Below are 21,261 nucleotides of genomic sequence, written 5' to 3'. Positions count from 1 at the left end.
AATCAATGGAGTGGCGCCACACCCACTCCCCTACCAAGAAAAAGTTTAAAGCCATACCCTCAGCCGGTAAAGTCATGGTTACAGTCTTCTGGGACGCTGAAGAGGTTATTCTGTTCGATGTCCTTCCCCATGGTCAAACGATCAACTCTGAAGTGTATTGTACTACTCTTCAGAAATTGAAGAAACGACTTCAGCGTGTTCGTAGGCACAAAAATCTGAACGAACTTCTCCTTCTTCATGACAACGCAAGACCTCACACAAGTCTTCGCACCCGAGAGGAGCTCACAAAACTTCAGTGGACTGTTCTTCCTCATGCACCCTACAGCCCCGATCTCGCACCGTCGGATTTCCATATGTTTGGCCCAATGAAGGACGCAATCCGTGGGAGGCACTACGCGGATGATGAAGAAGTTATTGATGCAGTACGACGTTGGCTCCGACATCGACCAGTGGAATGGTACCGTGCAGGCATACAGGCCCTCATTTCAAGGTGGCGTAAGGCCGTAGCATTGAATGGAGATCACGTTGAAAAATAGTGTTGTGTAGCTAAAAGATTGGGGAATAACCTGGTGTATTTCAATGCTGAATAAAACAACCCCTGTTTCAGAAAAAAAATGTGTTGCATTACTTATTGAACTGCCCTCGTATACTGTGCTGATACAATTTCCACATTCCATATTCTCTGAGACAATGTTGTAGATATACTGTCGATGTAACCAGGCCTTTTCCCTCGATTCCAAAGACATTTCCGCGACGGTGACTCGGTTGTCGTTTGCTTGACACGGAATTCCTATCACCTCAGCAGAGCTTACGCTAGGTGGGCGGTACTCGTCAGAGATTAGAGGGACGTTGATGGGTATGCTGGGACGTGCGTGTCGGTGCGAACACCTGTGACGTCTGACCGCGTCGTGTGCTCATTGCGACACGGCGTCGGCCTACTCGGTGAGGCAGCGCAGACTGGAAACTGAGAGGAACGTCCTCCACGGAGCTGATTGTCCCACTTTACCACCCCATTAAACACGGTCCGCCTGCTGACAATTCAGTCCTAGCGAAACGACACGCTTTCCTTGCAGATCATTCTCCTGCTGAGCCTCTGATTTGTTCTGACACTACTAGCTGCAGAGAATCTCTTTTCTTCACGTAAAACACATTCTGTTGTGTGCAACATTATCTGTGAACAATGTCTCGATGTACTTCCAGAAATAATAATTGTGTTTTTCAACTTCTCCTCTAATCTCTGACGAATACTGGCCACCTAATGTACACTCTACAGAGGTGATAGGAATTCCGTATCAGCTCAACGATAGCCGAGACACCACCGCCGAAATATCTTTGGCATCGGGGGAAAGGTCTAGCTACAACAACATTATATCCACATCATTGTGTCAAAGAATATTTATGTGGAAATTGTATCAGCACAGTATAATATGAGATACATGCCACTTCTTCTGATACTTGTCATTGTATCCGTGCTAACAGTAATACTGTCCGTCAACCCAATGGAAGGGGTGTACTTTTACTTGCTTGAGTCGTATGGTCCGTAGGACGATGTCTTGGGAAAAAGTTGGTATCTCACGACGGCACTACAAGTAAAGACAGTTACTGCCAGACGCACCAACTAATCGGAAACGTCGGCGTAGAAAAGCGCTCATGTGTTTCCTTATGTCGCCAGAGCGGAAAGTTATTTATGTTCAAAATGGTTCAAATGGCTCTGAGCACTATGGGACTTAACATCTGAGGTCATCAGTCCCCTAGAACTTAGAACTACTTAAACGTGGCAGAGGGTTCAGCGAACTACCTTCATAATTCTCTGTTATTGCAGTCTCGTATAGAGCGCGGAAAGAATAAAAATGTATATATTTCCGTGCGAGCTCTGATTTCCCTTATTTTATCATGGTGATCGTTTCTCCCTATGTAGGTCAGCGTCAACAAAATATGTTCGCATTCGGAGGAGAAGTTGGTGATTCGAATTTCGAGAGAAGATTCTGAAGCAACGAGAAATGCCGTTCTTTTAATGATGGCCATCCCAAATCCTGTATCATTTCAGTGACCCCTATTTCGCGCTAATACGAAACGTGCTGCCATTCTTTGAACATTCTCAATGTACTCCGTCACTCCTATCTGCCAAGGAACCCACACTGCGCGGCAGTATTCTAAAAGAGGACCGACAAGCGTAGTGTAGGCAGTCTCTTTAGTAGATCTGTCACATTTTGTAAGTGTCCTACTAGTAAAATGCAGTCTTTGGTTAGCCTTCCCCACAACGTTTTTGTATGTGTTCCTTACAATTCAGCAAGATAATGCCCTCCCACACACGGCGAGAGTTTCTACTGCTCGTCTTCGTGCTTCCAAACCAGACCTCGGCCAGTAAGATCGACGGATTTTTCCCCAATTGAGAACGTTTGGATCATTGCGGTCAGCGCCCTCCAACCAGCTCGGGACTTTGACGATGTGACGCGCCAATTGGGTAGAATTTAACACGGTATCCCTCGGGTGGAAATCCAGCAACTCTTATCAGTCAGTGCCAAGCCGAGTAACTGCTTTCATAAGCGCCAAAGGTGCCCCAATTGTTGTTGGGGTTGGGTTGTTTGGGGGAGGAGACCAAACAGCGAGGTCATCTGTCTCATCGGATTAGGGAAGGAAGTCGGCCGTGTCTTTTCGAAGGAACCACCCGGCATTTCCCAGGAGCGATTTAGGGAAATCACAGAAAACCTACATCAGGATGGCCGGACGCGGGATTGAACCGTCGTCTTCCCAAATGCGAGTCCAGTGTGCTAACCACTGCGCCACCTCGCTCGGTAATTGTTGTTGGCTTTCTCAGTTTGTGAAGTTCTTTCTCTTGAATGAATCATCAATTTTTTTCTGGAATCGTACTGATTTGTTTTTCTGTGCACGCAAATCACATCTACCGATTTCCGTCCCTTGTGCATAATGCCTTCGCGGTGCGTCTTCTTTTCTGTCTTTGTAATAGCCTTAAGTTTTCACGGTCGTTTCGCAGGTAGAATATGAAAATTTTTGATAGTATCGCATGCGGCGTTCAGAGGCAGACAGAATTCTGATGTCGGTGTGATACGACTTAATCTTATGTAGAGGCAAGCGAGTAATAAACATTTATAAATGGGCGTAATGAACGGCTTACTCGGAATGAATCACAGCGTAAGGGTCGGTAAAGCAAGTACTAAGGTGACGGAGAGTAGCAGAAATGAGAATAGTGAGTTGCTTAACAGTAATCTACAAACGGCACAGTAGTCAATGAAGCAAAGGAATTGTATTATCTAGAAAGCAAGATTGCACGATGAGCAAAACCAGCAAGAAAGACTTTTGAAGAGGATTGGCGCAGATGAAGGAATCTTCCTTCAGGTGCAAAGGAGCTGCGATGTGCTTGGTGCACAATACCCTAATTCTGCCTTGCGATGGTATGTATGGTGACCGAAACATTGACGACAAGTATGTCTGCTTCAAGTTCCTTTGTGGTCCAACATTTCGCCGGCCCGGTTCTAGGCGCTACAGTCCGGAACAGCGAGACCGCTACGGTCGCAGGTTCGAATCCTGCCTCGGGCATGGATGCATGTGATGTCCTTAGGTTAGTTAGGTTTAAGTAGTTCTAAGTTCTAGGGGACTGATGACCTGAGAAGTTAAGTCCCATAGTGCTCAGAGCCATTTTTTGTGGTCCAACATCGGTCCCCAGTCACATTCGAATGCCCCCGAAATCCCGGTATTACAGGATTCGATTAGCCCGCCAAATGGAGATCCACAATGCGGCCTCCTTGAAATTCCTTCAGGTGCCGATAACACTGGCTCACACAACACGCGGCATTTCCGCGTGCTTCACAGTGATCACGCAACAGCTGTTGCTGTTCGCGGCCCTTTTGTACCGTACCATGCATGTTAACAACAACAACAGACATGAACAGCTGTAGAGCATTCTGCTGGTGTTCGTTCTAGCTGTGACAGAGACTTGCAACTCCGTTTACGTACCCGCTGTTGGTGTGTGCCTGTACTAAATTACATTCACATCCGTCCATGTATTTTGGGTACTTCACTTTTTTTTTGTCAAGCGGCATGTGACAGTCTCTCCCCCCCCCCCTCCATCCCTACACTATCTCCAACATTTTACACGAGTAAAAATCAACGTGACCATTAAGAAACGTTTGTACACAGGAGAAAGGACGCATTGACCATGAAAACATGGATTGCACAATGTGTTTATTTGAAGTACGAAGTTAGTGGTCTGTTATTTCGAGCACTGTAGTGCGTCAGTGAACATTGAAGACATGCCAGAAAGGAGTTGCCGCCTACAAAACATAGAATTCACTGAATTTCGTCGTATTCTGGAGTGTGCGGGGAGACATGATCGCACACCAGAATTGCCCAACACGACAGGCGAAAAGTATCAGCTGCGTATCGGACTCGGTGTCGGCGGTCTGAGAAGCCAGTATGTGTTAGTCTTTCTCGTGGCGGACAGGTGCAATTTACGGATTTGCGCCGATACTGGCGTACGAGAGAAACGGCATTACTCATCGTAAGGCAACCGATGCGCAGATTTTGACCAATGTTACACCTCGAGTGTCTGGAAGTATCGGGAGCACTTTACTGCATTCTGCAAGCTGCAAGTTGAGCTAGCCCGTCATAGGTTCGAGTCCACCCTCGTGTGGTGTGTGTTGTTGTTAGCGTAAGTTAGTTTAAGTAGTTTGTAAGTCCAGGGACCGATGACCTCTAAGCAGTTTGGTCCCTTAGAAATTCACACACATTTGAAAATTTTGATTTGAGCTAGCTTCCCTTCGTACCTAATCTTCATCCTGCGTTTCCTGATAGTACAGAGAAACACCCAGACGAGAGGATGGGAGGATTTAAGTTTGGTAACGAGAACTGATTCTACTTTGGCGTCAATACATGTCGTTTGCGACCGTGGCGTCGGCCTTGAAAAGACTGTCATGAAGCGAGATAAACGTGCCAATTCCAGGCGTCATGCTGTATTGAGCCAGAGCCTTAACAGCGCTTATACATCGAGAATATCGCCCAGCCCGTTCCGTTACCGTTCCTGCAACCTGAGGCAGGTATCCTCTCCAAGCAGAACAATGGCGGTGTTCGCATCAACGCGTTACCCGACACGCTAGCCAAATTGGCGGTCGTCTGGCCAGCACAATCGTGAAACTTGTTCTCCAATGAGTTTGTTTGGAATATGGTCGGATGGAGTCCGCTCCCATCATAATATCGATAACAGTTCTTCTTCAGTAACGAGTACCTGTGACGATAGCGTGGATAACCATCTCCAGAGGTGACAATCGACACGTCAGTGATTGGCTCTGTGAATTTTGAAATATTCTCGTTGCCTCCAGGCAATCCTGATGAGTGTCTTCCGTTGCCCACACCTCCCATCCCCTCTCTATCTCCATTTCTCTTTCTGCAAGTGTAAATAGGAAAATATGCTGATCGCTCAGAAAACATAATTATTAATTTTGGTTATAGTCAGTAGGGAATGTGGGCAAGGAATCGCTTATCGACTTCTGGCCGATTTGAACCAGGTAGCAAGAAGTATAACACTTACTGCTGATCTGTTTAAAATATTAGAAACAAGCGTCAGCAGGAATTCGTACATAGTTGACAAGTTAAACGGAGACAAAACATTTGTGAAATGTATTGTTTTCGGGTCCGTTAATACATTCTTTTTCCTCATTAATACAGGAGGTGGATGAAACTGGGCTGGCGCTCTTGACAACTGGGCTCGGAGTTGTTGAAAGTTTCCTGCAACATTTTTGGAGAGGACACGTCTTGGTGGTTACAGTGCCGTCGTCGACGTTTCGGATCGCCTGTTGCATACACAAAGTCACATCCTCGCCAGAAAACGTGTGCCTAACAAAAGCGCCGGCGCTCGTGTTACACTGACGTAGGACCGCTTCACTGTTAATGGCAGGGCAATTGGGAGGCAGCGAAGCGACACGAAGCTCCCCAGCACCAGAGAGAGAGAGAGAGAGAGAGAGAGAGAGAGAGAGAGAGAGAGAGAGAGAGAGAAGTACACACACTGCTAGCGGGGCTAAGTGGAGCGATCTGCACTGTGTCTCTAGCGAGACCGAGGCGTAAGATTTATTGCTCCCAGCGGACAGCAACACATGCACGCAAGAATAATGAGCAACGCTTACTGCCTTCTAGTGTCCAGTACCACATACCATCCTATAGAGAGCGAAGGAGAGTCCATTCTAGAGATAGTTATTCAGTACAGGGTGTCCTAGGAGGAAAGATCAATATTCAGAGATATGACAGAAACGATCGTTCGAGCAAAAAGTCTAGTAAATATGGTTTCAAATGTTTATGAGCGATGAGCACTTCTTAATCTACGATACTCTGAAACAAATCTTTCCTACTGCAAGTTCTTTGCTTTCCATGTTTTGTGAAGTGATAGAATGGACCAAACCAAGAAAAAAGTCCAGTAAACATGGGCTTTAAAGTGCTCTTAAGAGCTATAAGCACGTGTTCATCTTCACTAACGCGAACAAGAGCTTGTTACTCTTAACGTATGCATTTTAGATTCCATGTTTACTAGATAATTTTTTTCTTGCTTTGATATACTATCACCTTTCAAAATATAGACAGCAAAGAGCTTGCGGTAGAAGTGATTTGTTTCACGGTATCGAAGATGAGCAGCAGTTCACAGCTCTTTAAAGGTAAGATTTTATAACCCATATTTACTAGACTTTTTTTACTTCGAATGATCGTTCCTATCATGTCTCTAAATATTGAACAGTACTCCTGAGATACTCTATATAGTACAAAATGTATTGCGCAATGCATGAAATAAAAGGAAAATGTCACATTACTCCTACCAACAACTACGCTTTCCAAACTAGTCCGAGATAATCTTAAATTAAGGAAAAATAGAAGCCGTTATTCCTGTAATACGCTCTAAAAAATCTTTCACAAAGATCTTTTACAAACGATGTATCGAAAAATCTTTGACAGTGTATAGAGATTTGCTTGAGGAAATCTTTCATAAGTTACTCTGCGTGATCCTAGGTTTTATAGAGGTTTTGACATGGACGACGAGTTCAGTGAAATAACGTATTGATGCTGGCATCGGTGCCACGGCGTTCCAACCGCAAAGGAGACCATAGGAGCTAATCCGCTTCGAACGAGCACTTTTTTTTTTACTTTGTACAAATTTTATGTTATATTTTGCTCCAAAGTTTCACTGTAAATACGTAAGAGGAAATTATTAAATTTGTGGAGAGAATAAAGATAATTTTTGTAATTCTGAGATTCGTTACTCTTATTTTCACTTAAGACACAGAAATGAGAACTCTAAAATGTCTAATTAAGACTTGAAAAATACCGTTACAAATATCCGCAGAGTAAAAACAGATGTGGGTATTCTGTTTTTTGGTTTCTTAAACAGCGAATTAAGTTTTTTCCGAAAAAACAACCATTCAAAATTATGAATACAATTGAGATTATTTCACGCCAAAAGTTATAAACAACACTGTAAAACTTTAATCAGAGGAACTGGCCTTAGAATGCATAAAAAATGAAGAAAAACAACAACAGAATATGTGCTTGGTTAAACAGAGACACGAAACGCTCGCAGACATTTTGACTGTTTAGCTTACATTCCTGTCAATCCCGTAACAAAGAAGCCGTTTGAAATACAGGGCACGTAAAAGGAATTCGACACTAGTGCATGTGCCTTTCCCATAGGAGAACGGTAGTCATAGCTTCTCCACCCATACAGACATTTCTCTGGAGAGCGGCGGCTGTGTTACAGACGAGTTTTCTCTATGTTTCCCTTATCCAAAAGACCTGAGCTAAAGGCAAACGTCTGGATGACGCGTTTTCAACGCTGGATACATTATAACTGCTAATGGAGCCAACCAGGTTTTTCTGTTTTCTTTAATAAGGTGCAGGCGTCACCTGTTTAACAGTAAAGCGTACGATGATTCATTTCTGTATAGAATGTTCGCATGGTAAGGAAGCTGCAGCCACTTTGTAGTTGTATGCCTTATGGTTTCATCTATAGTCAGGAAAGTGCTCACACAAATTGTACCTGGGGTTACATTCTTCTTCTTCTTCTTCTTCTTCTTCTTCTTCTTCTTCTTCTTCCTCCTTCTTACTTTTCCCGTTTTTTTCTACGGGGTCGACACTGTTAAATCGATTGAGGCAATGTTAGTGGTATTTGGTGGCCAGATACTGTCCCTAATGTTCCTACCTCCCCCCAGGACGAAATCTGTGAACCCCATTTGTCCGCGTCTAGAGTATATCTCATGTTCAAGTGTGAGTACGTTTTCTAGATGTTTGCGTTGAAGGACATGACTACCAGCTTAGTATGTACTTAGTTCAGTCTGGTAAACCTTCTTTAAACCACACCAGTCGCGTCGTTAATACTTGATGCGAATTCGATCCGGGGCAGGCTTACCTCCTAGTATCTTGATGCGAATTCGATCCGGTGCACGCCTACCTCCTAGTATCCTGGAAGTAGCGCTTTTAACGTGCTCCTATCTGGACGGGCACCTAGAGAGATACGTTCTTGTTAAATATATCTACCAAATTTTTTGAGATAAGAAGTAATTGACCAATATCAATGTTGTTCTGCTTTGAGAATCGTAATTCCGAGGAATTGTGGAATGAATAGTTTGTTTTCAGTCTACACCCATCGTTCACGCGAATAAAAATGAAGACCGTAGTGTCTGTTCCGGTAATACTGCGCCAGGTGATGGCGTCTGGAGACTGTGGCTAACAGGTGCATTGCTTCGCCTTCTGTCCCGGCGGCTGCTACCCGCCATACAGAAAAGTTCGTGTGTCTGCGTCCGTGAGGGGCTTCGTTACTGCAACAAATCTGACAAACCAGCTATGATTTCGGATAACTTGCTAGACGTGGCCATCTTTACGCCACCTTGATTCATATGTAGTCTGTCAAAATCCTTTCATTTTGTACTTACATCGCGTTAAATTTAAGTGGATCCGTAAATGTGGAAAAGGTTTAGTAGAACTAACGGGAAAGATCGTACCTGTAAAACAGCGTAACTTTGAAAACAACTAACTGATAGTATTATATGGTAACATATTTTAAGTTTTCGTTTCGAGGCAATGTCCTGTGATCAGTGAAAAGGAAGATTAACACTGACGTTTGTTAGCAGGATTAAAACGCAGCTTTCTTTTTTATGAGTTAAGTCATAGTTAAAAAGAATGGTTTATGTTTGCAAAATAAAAGCTGATAGTCTCGTTTTAGGCAACAAAGTGATGGATGTAATTGTCTTCTAGGATGTATGTATGCCTGAATTATAAGCATTGATATGAAGTAAATAACGAAAATGATTAGCCGGCCGGTGTGGCCGTACGGTTCTAGGCGCTACAGTCTGGAACCGCGTGCCCGCTACGGTCGCAGGTTCGAATCCTGCCTCGGGCATGGATGTGTGTGACGTCCTTAGGTTAGTTAGGTTTAAGTAGTTCTAAGTTCTAGGGGACTGATGACCACAGCAGTTAGGTCCCATATTGCTCAGAGCCATTTGAACCATTTTTTGAGGATGATTAACAAAGAAAGAAAATGCAGTGGTTCCAAAAAAATTGGTTCAAATGGCTCTGAGCACTATGGGACTTAACTTCTGAGGTCATCAGTCCCCTAGAACTTAGAACTACTTAAACCTAACCAACCTAAGGACATCACACACATTCATACCCGAGGCAGGATTCGAACCTGCAGCCATAGCGGTCGCGCGGTTCCAGACTGTAGCGGCTAGAACCGCTCGGCCACCCCGGCCGGCGCAGTGATTGTAGTCTTTTAGTTTTAGTGAAATTAATTCAGCTCTTAATCATTTCCTTAGAGGGGCAAGCCGTTGTCTTCTAACAAACCAGGGGTGCTATTCTGAAAAACCCCGTGGGTATAAATCTGGTTGTAATTTTCGGATGCAGTACACGCGAACATCTGTGGCAAAGGTAGCCTGTTGGTTGAAACGACTGCAGGAGGAAAGCCGGCAATGTGGCTGGGAGTCCCTCTATGGTACAGATGTTCAATTGTCACTACGTATTCAAACATACATCGCACTTACGGTTTCACTTGCACTGTGCAAACTTCGTTTCCCACATACTGAAAACACTAACATGTTACCTCAAGGAGTACTTTTATGAAATGTAGTCCAATTGGTCATATCAGATTCCTTTTGCTTTCATATTGCTGTAAAGTTTATTAGATGGAGAAACTGTGTCTGGTCTGGTCATTGTAGCGATTCGAGCGACGTTCTGAGGTGTAGCCAGCAATATCAAGATCAGATGACTGAGGGCGGCCTAGAGTCGACCATCTACCTCTCGTTCCAGAGGTTCCGCACAACACACGCTCCGTTCAGCAAGGTGTGACCAGTGAAAGGATCGTAAAAGCCCTCGGTGATAGAGTCGACAATAGCCATAAGCATGTTCGCACTGATTACCCAAAACATTGCGATCAGTGCCCACCGGGAGTTTGTAAGTCGTCTGGTGGTGATGCGGGCATGATACTCAGTAAGGAAAGTATATAACCGGAGTAGAGACTGCAAAGTACAGTGATGGTGTAGGCAAAACGTACCGGAGCACACCATTCAGCGCACACTGTTGAACATTGGATTCTGCAAAAGCGGCCCCTATATGTCTCCATCATCAAGACTGGACCGTAAATCAATAGAAACGTGTTGCCTGATCGGATGAATTAAGTTTCTTGTTATACCAAGTCGGTGGTCGCGTCTGCACGAAACAGCACCGCATCACTGACGCAAGCCAGTGCGGAAAGCGTTATGCTATGGCAGACCTTCAACAGGGCTTCCATGCAACCTGTCGTAATAATCGAAGCCACCAACTGTGGACAGTGTGAACTTTATTGTAAATCACCTGCAGCCCTTCATCCTAGGTACCTTTCCCGACAGCGATAGCATCTTCCAGCAGAACAACTGTGCGTGTCTCAAGACCAGAATTCTGCTACAACAACTAGAGGAGTATGATGGTAAAATCACGCTGATGTCTTGGCCGGCAAAGTCCCCTGCTCTGAACCTGCTGGAACACATCTGAGACTCTATCGGTTGCAGTTCCGCGTCAACAAACCACGGGTTAGTAATTTACGAGAACTGCGTAACATCTGTCTAGCCACCTGGTGCTACATACCTCCGGAATCCTACCAAGGACTTGTGGAATCCATGGCAAGCAGAAGCGCTGCTATATTCCATTCCAAAGGTGCACCGAAACGCTATTAATCTGGTTTTCATAATGTGTATGCCCGACCGCTGTAGGGCTCCCTCGTTGTCGTCATGGTCATTGTCGCACCTAGCAGTGCGTTTACTTTTTTCAGTTTGTATGCCGGTGGTGTTTCCTACTTATTTCCACGGGTGGATGCTGAAACTTGGTTCATTTCTCGGCGGGGATTAAAAGTACATGGGGTAGTCAAATACACTCATGCTCATAAATTAAGGATAACGCTGATACATGGTGAAACAACACTCTGGTGGACGGTTTGCGGGTTTAAATCACCTAGGGGTATGACCATGAGGTGGCGCTGGCAGCAGTTCACATACGCAGAGGTGTGTTGGTGCATGTCAGAGTACGGTGCAGCGAGTAAGTGTGCAGACGTTTTCAGACTTGCTAATGGTGACTGTGCGTTGAAAATGGCTCAAAGAACACATATTGATGACGTTATGAGTGGTAGAATACTAGGGCGACTGGAGGCTGGTCAAACACAGCAGGTCTTAGCACGGGCCCTCCGTGTGCCACAAAGTGTTATCTCAAGACTACGACAACGATTCCAGCAGACAGAAAACGTGTCCAGACGGTACAATACGGGACGTCCACTGTATACAACACCACAAGAAGACAGATATCTCACCATCAGTGCCCGCAGACGGCCACGGAGTACTGCAGGTAGCCTTGCTCAGGATCTTACCGCAGCCACTGTAATAGTTGTCTCCAGACACACAGTCTACAGACGACTGAACAGACATGGTTTATTCGCCCGGAGAACTGCAAGGTGCATTCCACTGACCTCTGGTCACAGGAGAGCCTGTAAAGCCTGGTGTCAAGAATACAGTACATGGTTATTGGAACAGATGTCCCAGGTTATGTTCACAGACGAGTCCAGATATAGTCTGAACAGTGATTCTCGCTGATATTTCATCTAGTGTGAACCAGGAACCAGGTACCAACCCCTTAATGTCCTTGAAAGGGACCTGTATGGAGGTCGTGGTTCGGCGGTTTGAGGTGGGATTATGTTTGGTGCACGTACACCCCTGCATGTCTTTTACAGCGGAACTTAACAGGTCATGTGCATCTGGACGTCATTTTGCATCGGTATGTCCACCTTTTCAGGGGTACAGTTTGTCCCACTTTCCTCCTGATGGATGGTAACGCACGGCCCTACCGAGCTGACATTGTGGAGGAGTACCTTGAAACAGAAGATATCAGGTGAATGGAGTGGCCTGCCTGTTCTCCAGACCTAAACCCCATCGAGCACGTATGGGATGCTCTCGGTCGACATATAGCTGCACGTCTTCAAACCCCTAGGACACGTCAGGAGCTCAGACAGGCACTGGTGTAAGAATGGGAAGCTATACCCCAGCATCTGCTCGACCTCCTGATCAAGAGTATTCTAACCCGTTGTGCGGCCTGCGTACGTGTGCATGGTAATCATATCCCATACTGATGTCGGGGTACATGTGCAGGAAACAGTGGCGTTTTGTAGTAAATGTGTTTCGGGACGATTTTCCCAGCTTATCACCAATACCGTGGACTTACAGATCTGTGTCGTGTGTTTCTCCTATGTGCCTGTGCTATTAGCGCCAGTTTTGTGTAGTGCCACGTTGTGTGGCACCATATTCTTCAATTATCCTTAATTTATGAGCTTGAATGTATTTTAATTACCTTGAAAAAATGAAGTACGTAATTAAGATTTTTACTTGTAAGCAGGTAGACGTTTACAAATGAAAAATTAATTGCGTAACTATCTTTTCGATGTGATTGTTGAAGCTTCATATTAACGCTCTTATAACTCGTGAACAGTGCTGGTCATTAGGGTATGTAGACGATCATTTACACGGTGTGCTAATTTGTACTCCTTCCTGATTACACTTAACTAGTGTACGACACTGGTGATACACCGAGTGCGATGCGATGCCCTCGCGCATCAACTAGTAGGTGCAGCTGCTGACTGCGCGCTGTGTTGTGTCCCTGCAGGTGAAGAAGAAGCGGCGCGTGGTGGCGCGTGCGCAGTGCCGCAACGTGAAGACGGAGTGCCCGGCGCCCAGCTGCGACCACCCCGTGCTGCAGCCCGGCCGCTGCTGCAAGGTCTGCCCCGGCGACGACGCCTTCAGTGAGTACCGACCACTGTCTTGGCTCTCCACCCATACTGTCAGTAGCTTCTAATGTCCTGCTCTCAGTACTGTTTGCTGCGTCTCCTACCATCCTGTCCTACTGAGAGTAAAATGTGACTCCAGGAAATTTGATCTACCACAAGGCTCGACACTGGGTCCAGATTTGTATTATGTTACTAGTATCTATTTGTTTTTACCTGTACGGGGTTCATAGACATTTACCTTGATCTTTGTGTAAAATGTGCCATTTTTCATGACAACGCGCTTGGTTGGCCATGAAGGCAGCACTCTAGCACTGACAGGAAGTACCACCTACTACTTCCCATTGCGTGACTTTCCATTGAGGAAGTTCGCTGTATCACCAGGCTGAATACTCGTTGTGTTATCTGTTTGTAATTACTTGTATAGGTTGGGATACAGACACACGTATGTATTATGGTTAGAAGCTTAAATTTTAAATAGCGATAAGGTCTTGGACACAAAAAATTAAAAGCTTTAGCGTATTTAGCGTTCAAACTAATTCTCTCAACACAAGTACTTTTTAGATTTAATTACACCTTTAGTATCCCAAAATGTGCGTGTCTCTCCTAGGAACCGTCAAGTTGCTTTTCTTTCGCATTTCTGAAGGTGTCTCTGGTGCTGTGTTATCAGCTCTAACGTAATGTTCTTATGGGGCGTTTCTTGTGACGCCAAATATCACTGGAAAACGTTTCGTTTATCACAACAAAGTACTGTTAAGTGTAATTCTGCGTAACCAGTCGATACAACAGGGTGGAGATATCTCATTCAGAGACGTTCGTCGTGGATGACAGAAAAAACGGAATAGGCGACTGAATGAAGCGTGCGCAATACTCCCTTTACCGTGCCGTCACAAAACAGCGTTACGCAGTCACTGCTGGAAACAATGAATATTTTATCCTCTCATCTTCAGTACATTCCCATGGCTCAAACGTTGTCCCAAACATACTTGAGGTTTTTACAAAAATTTTCACTCTACAGCTAAGTTTGCACTGATCTCGAATTTTCTGGCAGATTGAAACGGTATGCCATACCAGGACTTGAACCTGGTACTTGCGGAAGTTATGAAGAAGGTATCGCAGGAAGCGAAGCTGCGAGGTCGGGTGGAAGTTAAGCTTGGATAATTCAGGTTCGACTCCCGGTCTAGCTCACAGGTTCAATCCGCCAGAAATTTTCGTACTTGACGCTGATCTCTCGACTGGGTACATAGAAGTGTATTTGAAAGAGCATTATATCGAAAATGACGTTTTCTGTTCACTGTGCGCGCCGCAAGAAACACTCCTTGAAGATCTTTCCTTTCTTCCTTTGGACTGAACAAGGCTCGAAATCATAGAAAAAGAGACGAACATCAGAAATATCAGAGAAACGAAACCTGATTGGATTTTTGTGTATATCCAACAAAGTAACAGTTTCTTCCTGCTTCACCTTAACAACTCGGCACATGGATGCAATCAACCTGTCAATATTTGAAGCATACAGCAGTCTCTATTTTATGACACACGACTCAGTGTCCTCCTCACATAGTCTCTGTCAACAACGGAGGTGTACAGGGTGATCTATAGATGAGGGTCTACCTCTCTATAACAAAAATAGGTCGGCAAACAGAAAGTCAAATAGTGTGAGATGGGAGAGACTAAAGATCTGTGAGGCTATGTATGGCGGTCACTTTGAAAGCCACAATCTTGGATGCAACTCATTATTTTCAAGAAAAAAGAACATCGTTTGCCATATCAAACAGCCAGAGAATTTAATGAGGAAAAAAAAGCAATGCTGTCTTTGACATGAGCATAGCGTTATTCAGTGTCGAGTTATTTGTCGTTATGTGAGGGCAACATTCTCATTATTGACATGCGGTTAACTGTAGTTTCCTGCGAGATGCAGCGATTACTGTGCTCTGGATTCTTACTGAACGTTACCACAACAGCGTTTGACGTTGCTTTATCCGAAGCAGTTTTAGATCGTCCAGCTTAAGATTTGTCTGCGACAGAGCCAGGTTCACGGAATTTACCGAGATGTTTCATCACCGCACTGTACGTAATGGCTGGTTTGTTTCGGTGGCGTTATTTGAAATTCTCTGCGATAACAAGGGTGTTCCTCTCTTCTCAAACCAGACAATGTCAATGCATTCGGCCTGTGTTAACGCCATCAGCTTTCGCGTCACCTGTAGGGAAGAAACGTCAGTCATAAATCGAGACTGTTTACAGCTATACTCAAACGAGAGGCACCATTATTTTTCTCGTGTTATTCTCCACCTGTCTGGAACTTAACATGACGCCCTTTCCGTTTGAAAATTACCGGTTGAATCATAGATGGCGGCTTCCAAAATGGCTGCCATTTTGGCAACATGCACTCTTAGGTTTCCCCTCTTTCCCATCTCACGTTACTTGACTTCCAATTTCTCTTTATCTACATTACTACAGAAAAACACAGGTGTATTTACGGACATTTCAAAAGTGATACAATTAGAACCTGGGCTACGACAAAAAGGATAATAGGGAAATGATACGTGGGTTACAATTAAGGTGCAGTATCTAACGTTCATTATGGATGAAGTAATATGTTTATATGCTATTTGTGCCGAGTTTTGTCAGGTCTTCGATCATTTGTCTGGAGCTATCCTGCACCTTCCACCAATGTGCACTCGCATTCGGGAGGACGACGGTTCAATCCCGCGTCCGGCCATCCTGATTTAGATTTTCCGTCATTTCCCTAAATAGCTCCAGGCAATTGCCGGGATGGTTCCTTTGAAAGGGCACGGCCGACTTCCTTCCCCATCCTTCCCTAATCCGATGAGACCGATGACCTCGTTGTCTGGTCTCCTTCCTCCGAAACAACCCAACCCACCAATGTGCGAAGCCTTGCTCCTTCTGTCACATTTTGAGGATGCGTTCACACACTGTATGCATCCGCTGATGCTCCACGTTCCACGCGGCGCTTGTGCGACTTACCCCTGTCGTCTCCTCGCCGTGTTTCAGGCCCTGACGTGCTGCCGACGGAGCCCACTGTGAAGGAGGTGCAGACCCACACTGGAGCTGGAGCAGACGACGAGCGCAGGAAACGTGAGTAGACCTGCTCACGACACATGATGGGTTTATTGTTACTGGAAGACTAACTGTATGTTTCAATGGGGAGAGACACTGACGGAAATGGAAAGTACTACACCATGGACATCCTGAGGGAACGCTATCGACTGATACTCCAGTATTTCCATGTCTGAGGGACATGTTTACTGAAACTTCATCTGCTTGTAAGCTTATTTTCAGTACAAAAAAATCCGTTTCACAGAGGAAGAATGCTGTGAGTACATAATGCCTACTGGATGTGTCAAACATTACTGGAACTTTATAGAAGGGAGTTGCATCACAGCATTCCCAGAGGGCGTGCACTTACAGCTTATCGCCATCTTTCAGACTTTGAGAAAGGACGAAGTATTGGCATGAGGGACACGGGAGCATCATACCGATTGGTCGCTGTAGTTCAATGACTGCAGGACGAAGGGTGATGAGATGGGCTCAGGATAACATTGCAGCAAGTGGAGTGGGCATAAAAACTATACCATGAGGAAGTCGTAGGACTGTGCGACTGGCTGTTATGAACAAACGTAAATCCAGAAAGAGTGTCATGGCGAGACGTCAGGAACAGGTTAGTGGAAGCTGGGTTGTGATTTCTAGTGACCATGTGACTTTTGCCGCTGATAGCATGCCACAGACAAGAGAGACTTCCACATCTACATTTATACTCCGCAAGCCACCCAACGGTGTGTGGCGGAGGGCACTTTACGTGCCACGGTCATTACCTCCCTTTCCTGTTCCAGTCGCGTATGGTTCGCGGGAAGAACGACTGCCGGAAAGCCTCCGTGCGCGCTAGAATCTCTCTAATTTTACATTCGTGATCTCCTCGGGAGGTATAAGTTGAGGGAAGCAATATATTCGATACCTCATCAAGAAACCCACCCTCTCGAAACCTGGACAGCATGCTACACCGCGATGCAGAATCTGCCACTTCAGTTTGCTAAACATCTCCGTAACGCTATCACGCTTACCAAATAACCCTGTGACGAAACGCGCCGCTCTTCTTTGGATCTTCTCTATCTCCTCTGTCAACCCGACCTGGCACGGATCCCACACTGATGAGCAATACTCAAGTATAGGTCGAACGACTTGTGTAGTGTAAGCCACAGTTAACTGGGACTTTCAATGGCATTCTGTGGTGTCCAGTAGTAAGTCTCGCATCTGTCTGTGACGATCAGATTGACACCAGCGTGTTTACAGATGCTCTGCTGAAAGGTCACTGAAAGGACCTACTTTAGAGTTCCAATCTCTCTCGCTCCTGGAATCTTGGAATGGGGAGCTATTGGATATGAAAACAGGGCTGATTCGGTAACTGTCGAAGGGAGGCTGAGTGCTCTGCAGTATGTGGCAAGGATGGTAAACCCGCTCGCCCGGCTAGCCGCCCGGTCTGCTTCCCGAGTGGGAAGGCGTGCCGGTCCCCGGCACGAAACCTCCCGGCGGATTAGTGGCGAGGTCCCGTGTGCCGGCCACCCTGTGGATGGTTTGATGGTTCTTAAGGCGGTTTTCCATCTGGCTCGGCGAATGCAGGCTGGTTCCCCTTATTCCGCCTCAGTTACATTATGTCGGCGATTGTTATGCAAACACTGTCTCCACGTACGCGTACACCATAATTGCTGTACCACGCAATCATTTGGGGTTACACTCGTCTGGTATGAGACTTTCCCAGTGGGGTCCACTGCGGACCGAACCTCAGAATAACCCTGGGTTCGGTGTGGGGCGGGGGTGTGGTGGGTGGTCTGCTGTGGCCTGTTGTGAGGCTGTGAACCACTGAGGGCTATGGCGGGACGAAGCATCTCCGTCGGTTCTATGTCGCCAGTTCAATACACACAATACAATGGTAAACCCTGTTATCGTGCCCTTCATGACTACATTACGAAACTGCATCTTTCGGCAGAATAATGCAAGACCCCACACTGCACAAACGCCTTCAGGGAATTATGGATTCTTGACTGGCATGCCCGGTCTCCTCATTTGACACCTATATAGCATGTCTGGGATGCGATGGAAGAGATGTACTGTCATATCAGCCAGCAGACATGAATCTTCATGAAGTGACTCAGAATGTGTTAAGGTGTGGCAAGAAACTCCTCAGTGTGACATTCGGGAGCTGACTGCTTCCAAGCCACAACAAATACACTGAAGAGCCGAAGAAACTGGTGCACCTGCTTAATGTCAGGCAGGGTCCCCGCTAGCATGCAAAAGTGCCGCAACACGACATGGCATGGACTTGACTAATGTCTGAAGTAGTACTGGAGGGAATTGGCACCATGAACCCTGCAGGGCTGTCCATAATCCGTAAGAATGCGAGGGGATGGAGATCTCTTCTCAACAACACATTGCAAGGCATCTCAAATATGCCCAACAATGTTCATGACTTGGAAGTTTGGTGGCCAGCGGAAGTGTTTAAACTCGGAAGAGTGTTCCTGGAGCCATTCTGTAGCAGTTCAGGACGTGTGGAGTGTCGCATTCTCCTGCTGGAATTGCGCAAGTCCGTTGGAATGAACAATGGACACGAATGTATGCTGGTGATCAGACAGGATGGTTCTGTACATGACCCTGTCGTAGTCGTATCTAGACGTATTAGGGGTCCTGTGTCACTCCAACTGCACACGCCCCACATCATGAGAGAACCTCCACCAGCTTGAACGGTCCCCTGCTGACATGCAGGGTCCATGGATTCATGAGGTTGCCTCCATACCCGTACACATCCACCTGTTCGATACAATTTGAAACGAGACTCGTCCGACCAGGCAACATGTTTCGAGCCACCAACAGTCCAGTTTCAGTGTTGATGGGCCAAGGCGAGGCGTAAAGCTTCGTGTCGTGCAGTCGTCAAGGCTACACGAATGGGCCTTCGGCTCTGAAAGCCCATATCTATGATGCGTTGAATGGTTCGCAAACTGACACTTGTTGAAGGCTCAGCATTGAAATTTGCAGTAATTGCGGGAGGGTTTCACTTCTATCACGTTGAAAGATTCTTTTCAGTCGCCGTTGGTCCCGTTCTTGCAGGATCTTTTTCCGACCGCAACGATATTTTACCGGATTCCTGATAATCACGGAACACTCGTGGAATGACCGTACGGGAAAATCCCCACTTCATCGCTATCTCGGAGGTGCTGTGTACCATTACTCGTGCGCCGACTATACGAGTAAGACCACGTTCCAACTCACATAAATCTTGAAACTACCTGGCAGATTAAAACTGTGTGCCCGACCGAGACTCGAACTCGGGACCTTTGCCTTTCGCGGGCAAGTGCTCTACCATCTGAGCTACCGAATCACGACTCACGCACGGTCCTCCCAGCTGTACTTCTGCCAGTATCACATCTCCTACCTTCCAAACTTTACAGAAGCTGTTCTGCGAACTTTGCAGAACTAGCACTCCTGAAAGAAAGGATACTGCGGAGACATGGCTTAGCCATAGCCTGGGGGATGTTTCCAGAATGAGATTTTCACTCTGCAGCGTAGTGTGCGCTGATATGAAACTTCCTGGCAGATTAAAGCTGTGAGGACCGGGCGTGAGTCGTGCTTCGGTAGCTCGGATGGTAGAGCACTTGCCCGCGAATGGCAAAGGTCCCGAGTTCGAGTCTCGATCGGGCACACAGTTTTAATCTGCCAGGAAGTTTCATATCAGCGCACACTCCGCTGCAGAGTGAAAATCTCATTCTCACTTAAATCTTGATGGCCTATGATTGTAGCAGCAGTAACCGACCTAACAACTGCGCCAGACATTGGTCTTATACAGTAGTTCGGTGTTTCAGTGCACAACAGCGTGTTCTTGCCTGTGGGGGCCACACCCCATACGATGTCGATAGTGGATATCAGTTCTGAACGGAATGAAAGTTTAATCCTTCAATATCCGTTACGTCCTAAGCGTTTCCGCAGAGTTTGGTAAGTATCTGTTGCTCCACGGTGTAGAACTTCCCCACCGTCAGTGTGCCGCACCAGCTGGTGACGTAGCTTTGGTGTTGGAGGCTCCAGCGGCCGCTCTCCCGTGCCGGCAGACATGGCGGCGGTGCTGACGTCGCGCGTGGCGGAGTCGCTGTTCCGGGAGGACCCGGAGCGCGCGCCGCTTTCCAGCCTGGACGCGCTGCCGCCCGCCGCCGCCACGGGCCGATTCCAGCTGGCGCGCCGCAGCCTCTACTTCTCCTTCTACGTGGCGGACGCCGCCCCCCGGCCCAGGGCCGTGCAGTTCCGCAGCGAGGTAAGCACGTCCAGCGGCTCTCCTGCACTACGAAGAGCCCTGAACTGCGTCAGGGTCGAGGTTTCCGGTTGAAAAATTAATCTGCTCGAGTGGAACCTCTGCCGGCTAGGGCAGCTGTTTGGAGCTAATATGTAGTAATCGAGACAAGTACCACCCGTCACTGTACCCCCTACTGGAAAAGCCTTGCACAATTGCGGATGTCCTACGGATTCGTGCCAATGTTGCTTCTTCTACATTCAACTACACTACTGGCCATTAAAATTGCTGCACCACGAAGATGACGTGCTACATACGCGAAATTTAACCGACGGGAAGAAGATGCTGTGATATGCAAATGATTAGCATTTCAGAGCATTCACACGAGGTTGGCGACACCTACAACATGCTGACATGAGGAAAGTTTCCAACCGATTTCTCATACACAAACAGCAGTTGACCAGCGTTGCCTGGTGAAACGTTGTTGTGATGCCTCGTGTGAGGAGGAGAAATGCGTACCATCACGTTTCCGACTTCGATAAAGGTCAGATTGTAGCTTATCACGATTGCGGTTTATCGTATTGCGACATTACTGCTCGCGTTGGTCGAGATCCAATGATTGTTAGCAGAATATGGAATCGGTGGGTTCAGGAGGGTAATACGGACCGCCGTGCTGGATCCCAACGCC

At 46.4% G+C, this 21,261-nt stretch overlaps 1 protein-coding gene across 1 annotated transcript in view; it reads left to right on the top strand.

The window, feature by feature from the left end:
* The window catches only part of LOC124606569 (dorsal-ventral patterning protein Sog), a 491,731-nt gene that overhangs the window by 398,251 nt on the left and 72,219 nt on the right, over window positions 1–21,261 (top strand). The window contains exons 3-5 of the mRNA XM_047138553.1: window positions 13,168–13,303; window positions 16,298–16,381; window positions 20,398–20,597. Of these exons, the coding sequence (XP_046994509.1) occupies window positions 13,168–13,303; window positions 16,298–16,381; window positions 20,398–20,597 (420 nt within the window). The remainder of the gene's footprint in view (window positions 1–13,167; window positions 13,304–16,297; window positions 16,382–20,397; window positions 20,598–21,261) is intronic.

Source organism: Schistocerca americana, chromosome 3, assembly GCF_021461395.2.
Source record: "Schistocerca americana isolate TAMUIC-IGC-003095 chromosome 3, iqSchAmer2.1, whole genome shotgun sequence".
In the NCBI taxonomy this organism is placed as follows: Eukaryota; Metazoa; Arthropoda; class Insecta; order Orthoptera; family Acrididae; genus Schistocerca; species Schistocerca americana.
This window is presented reverse-complemented; position numbering and strand designations above follow the sequence as displayed.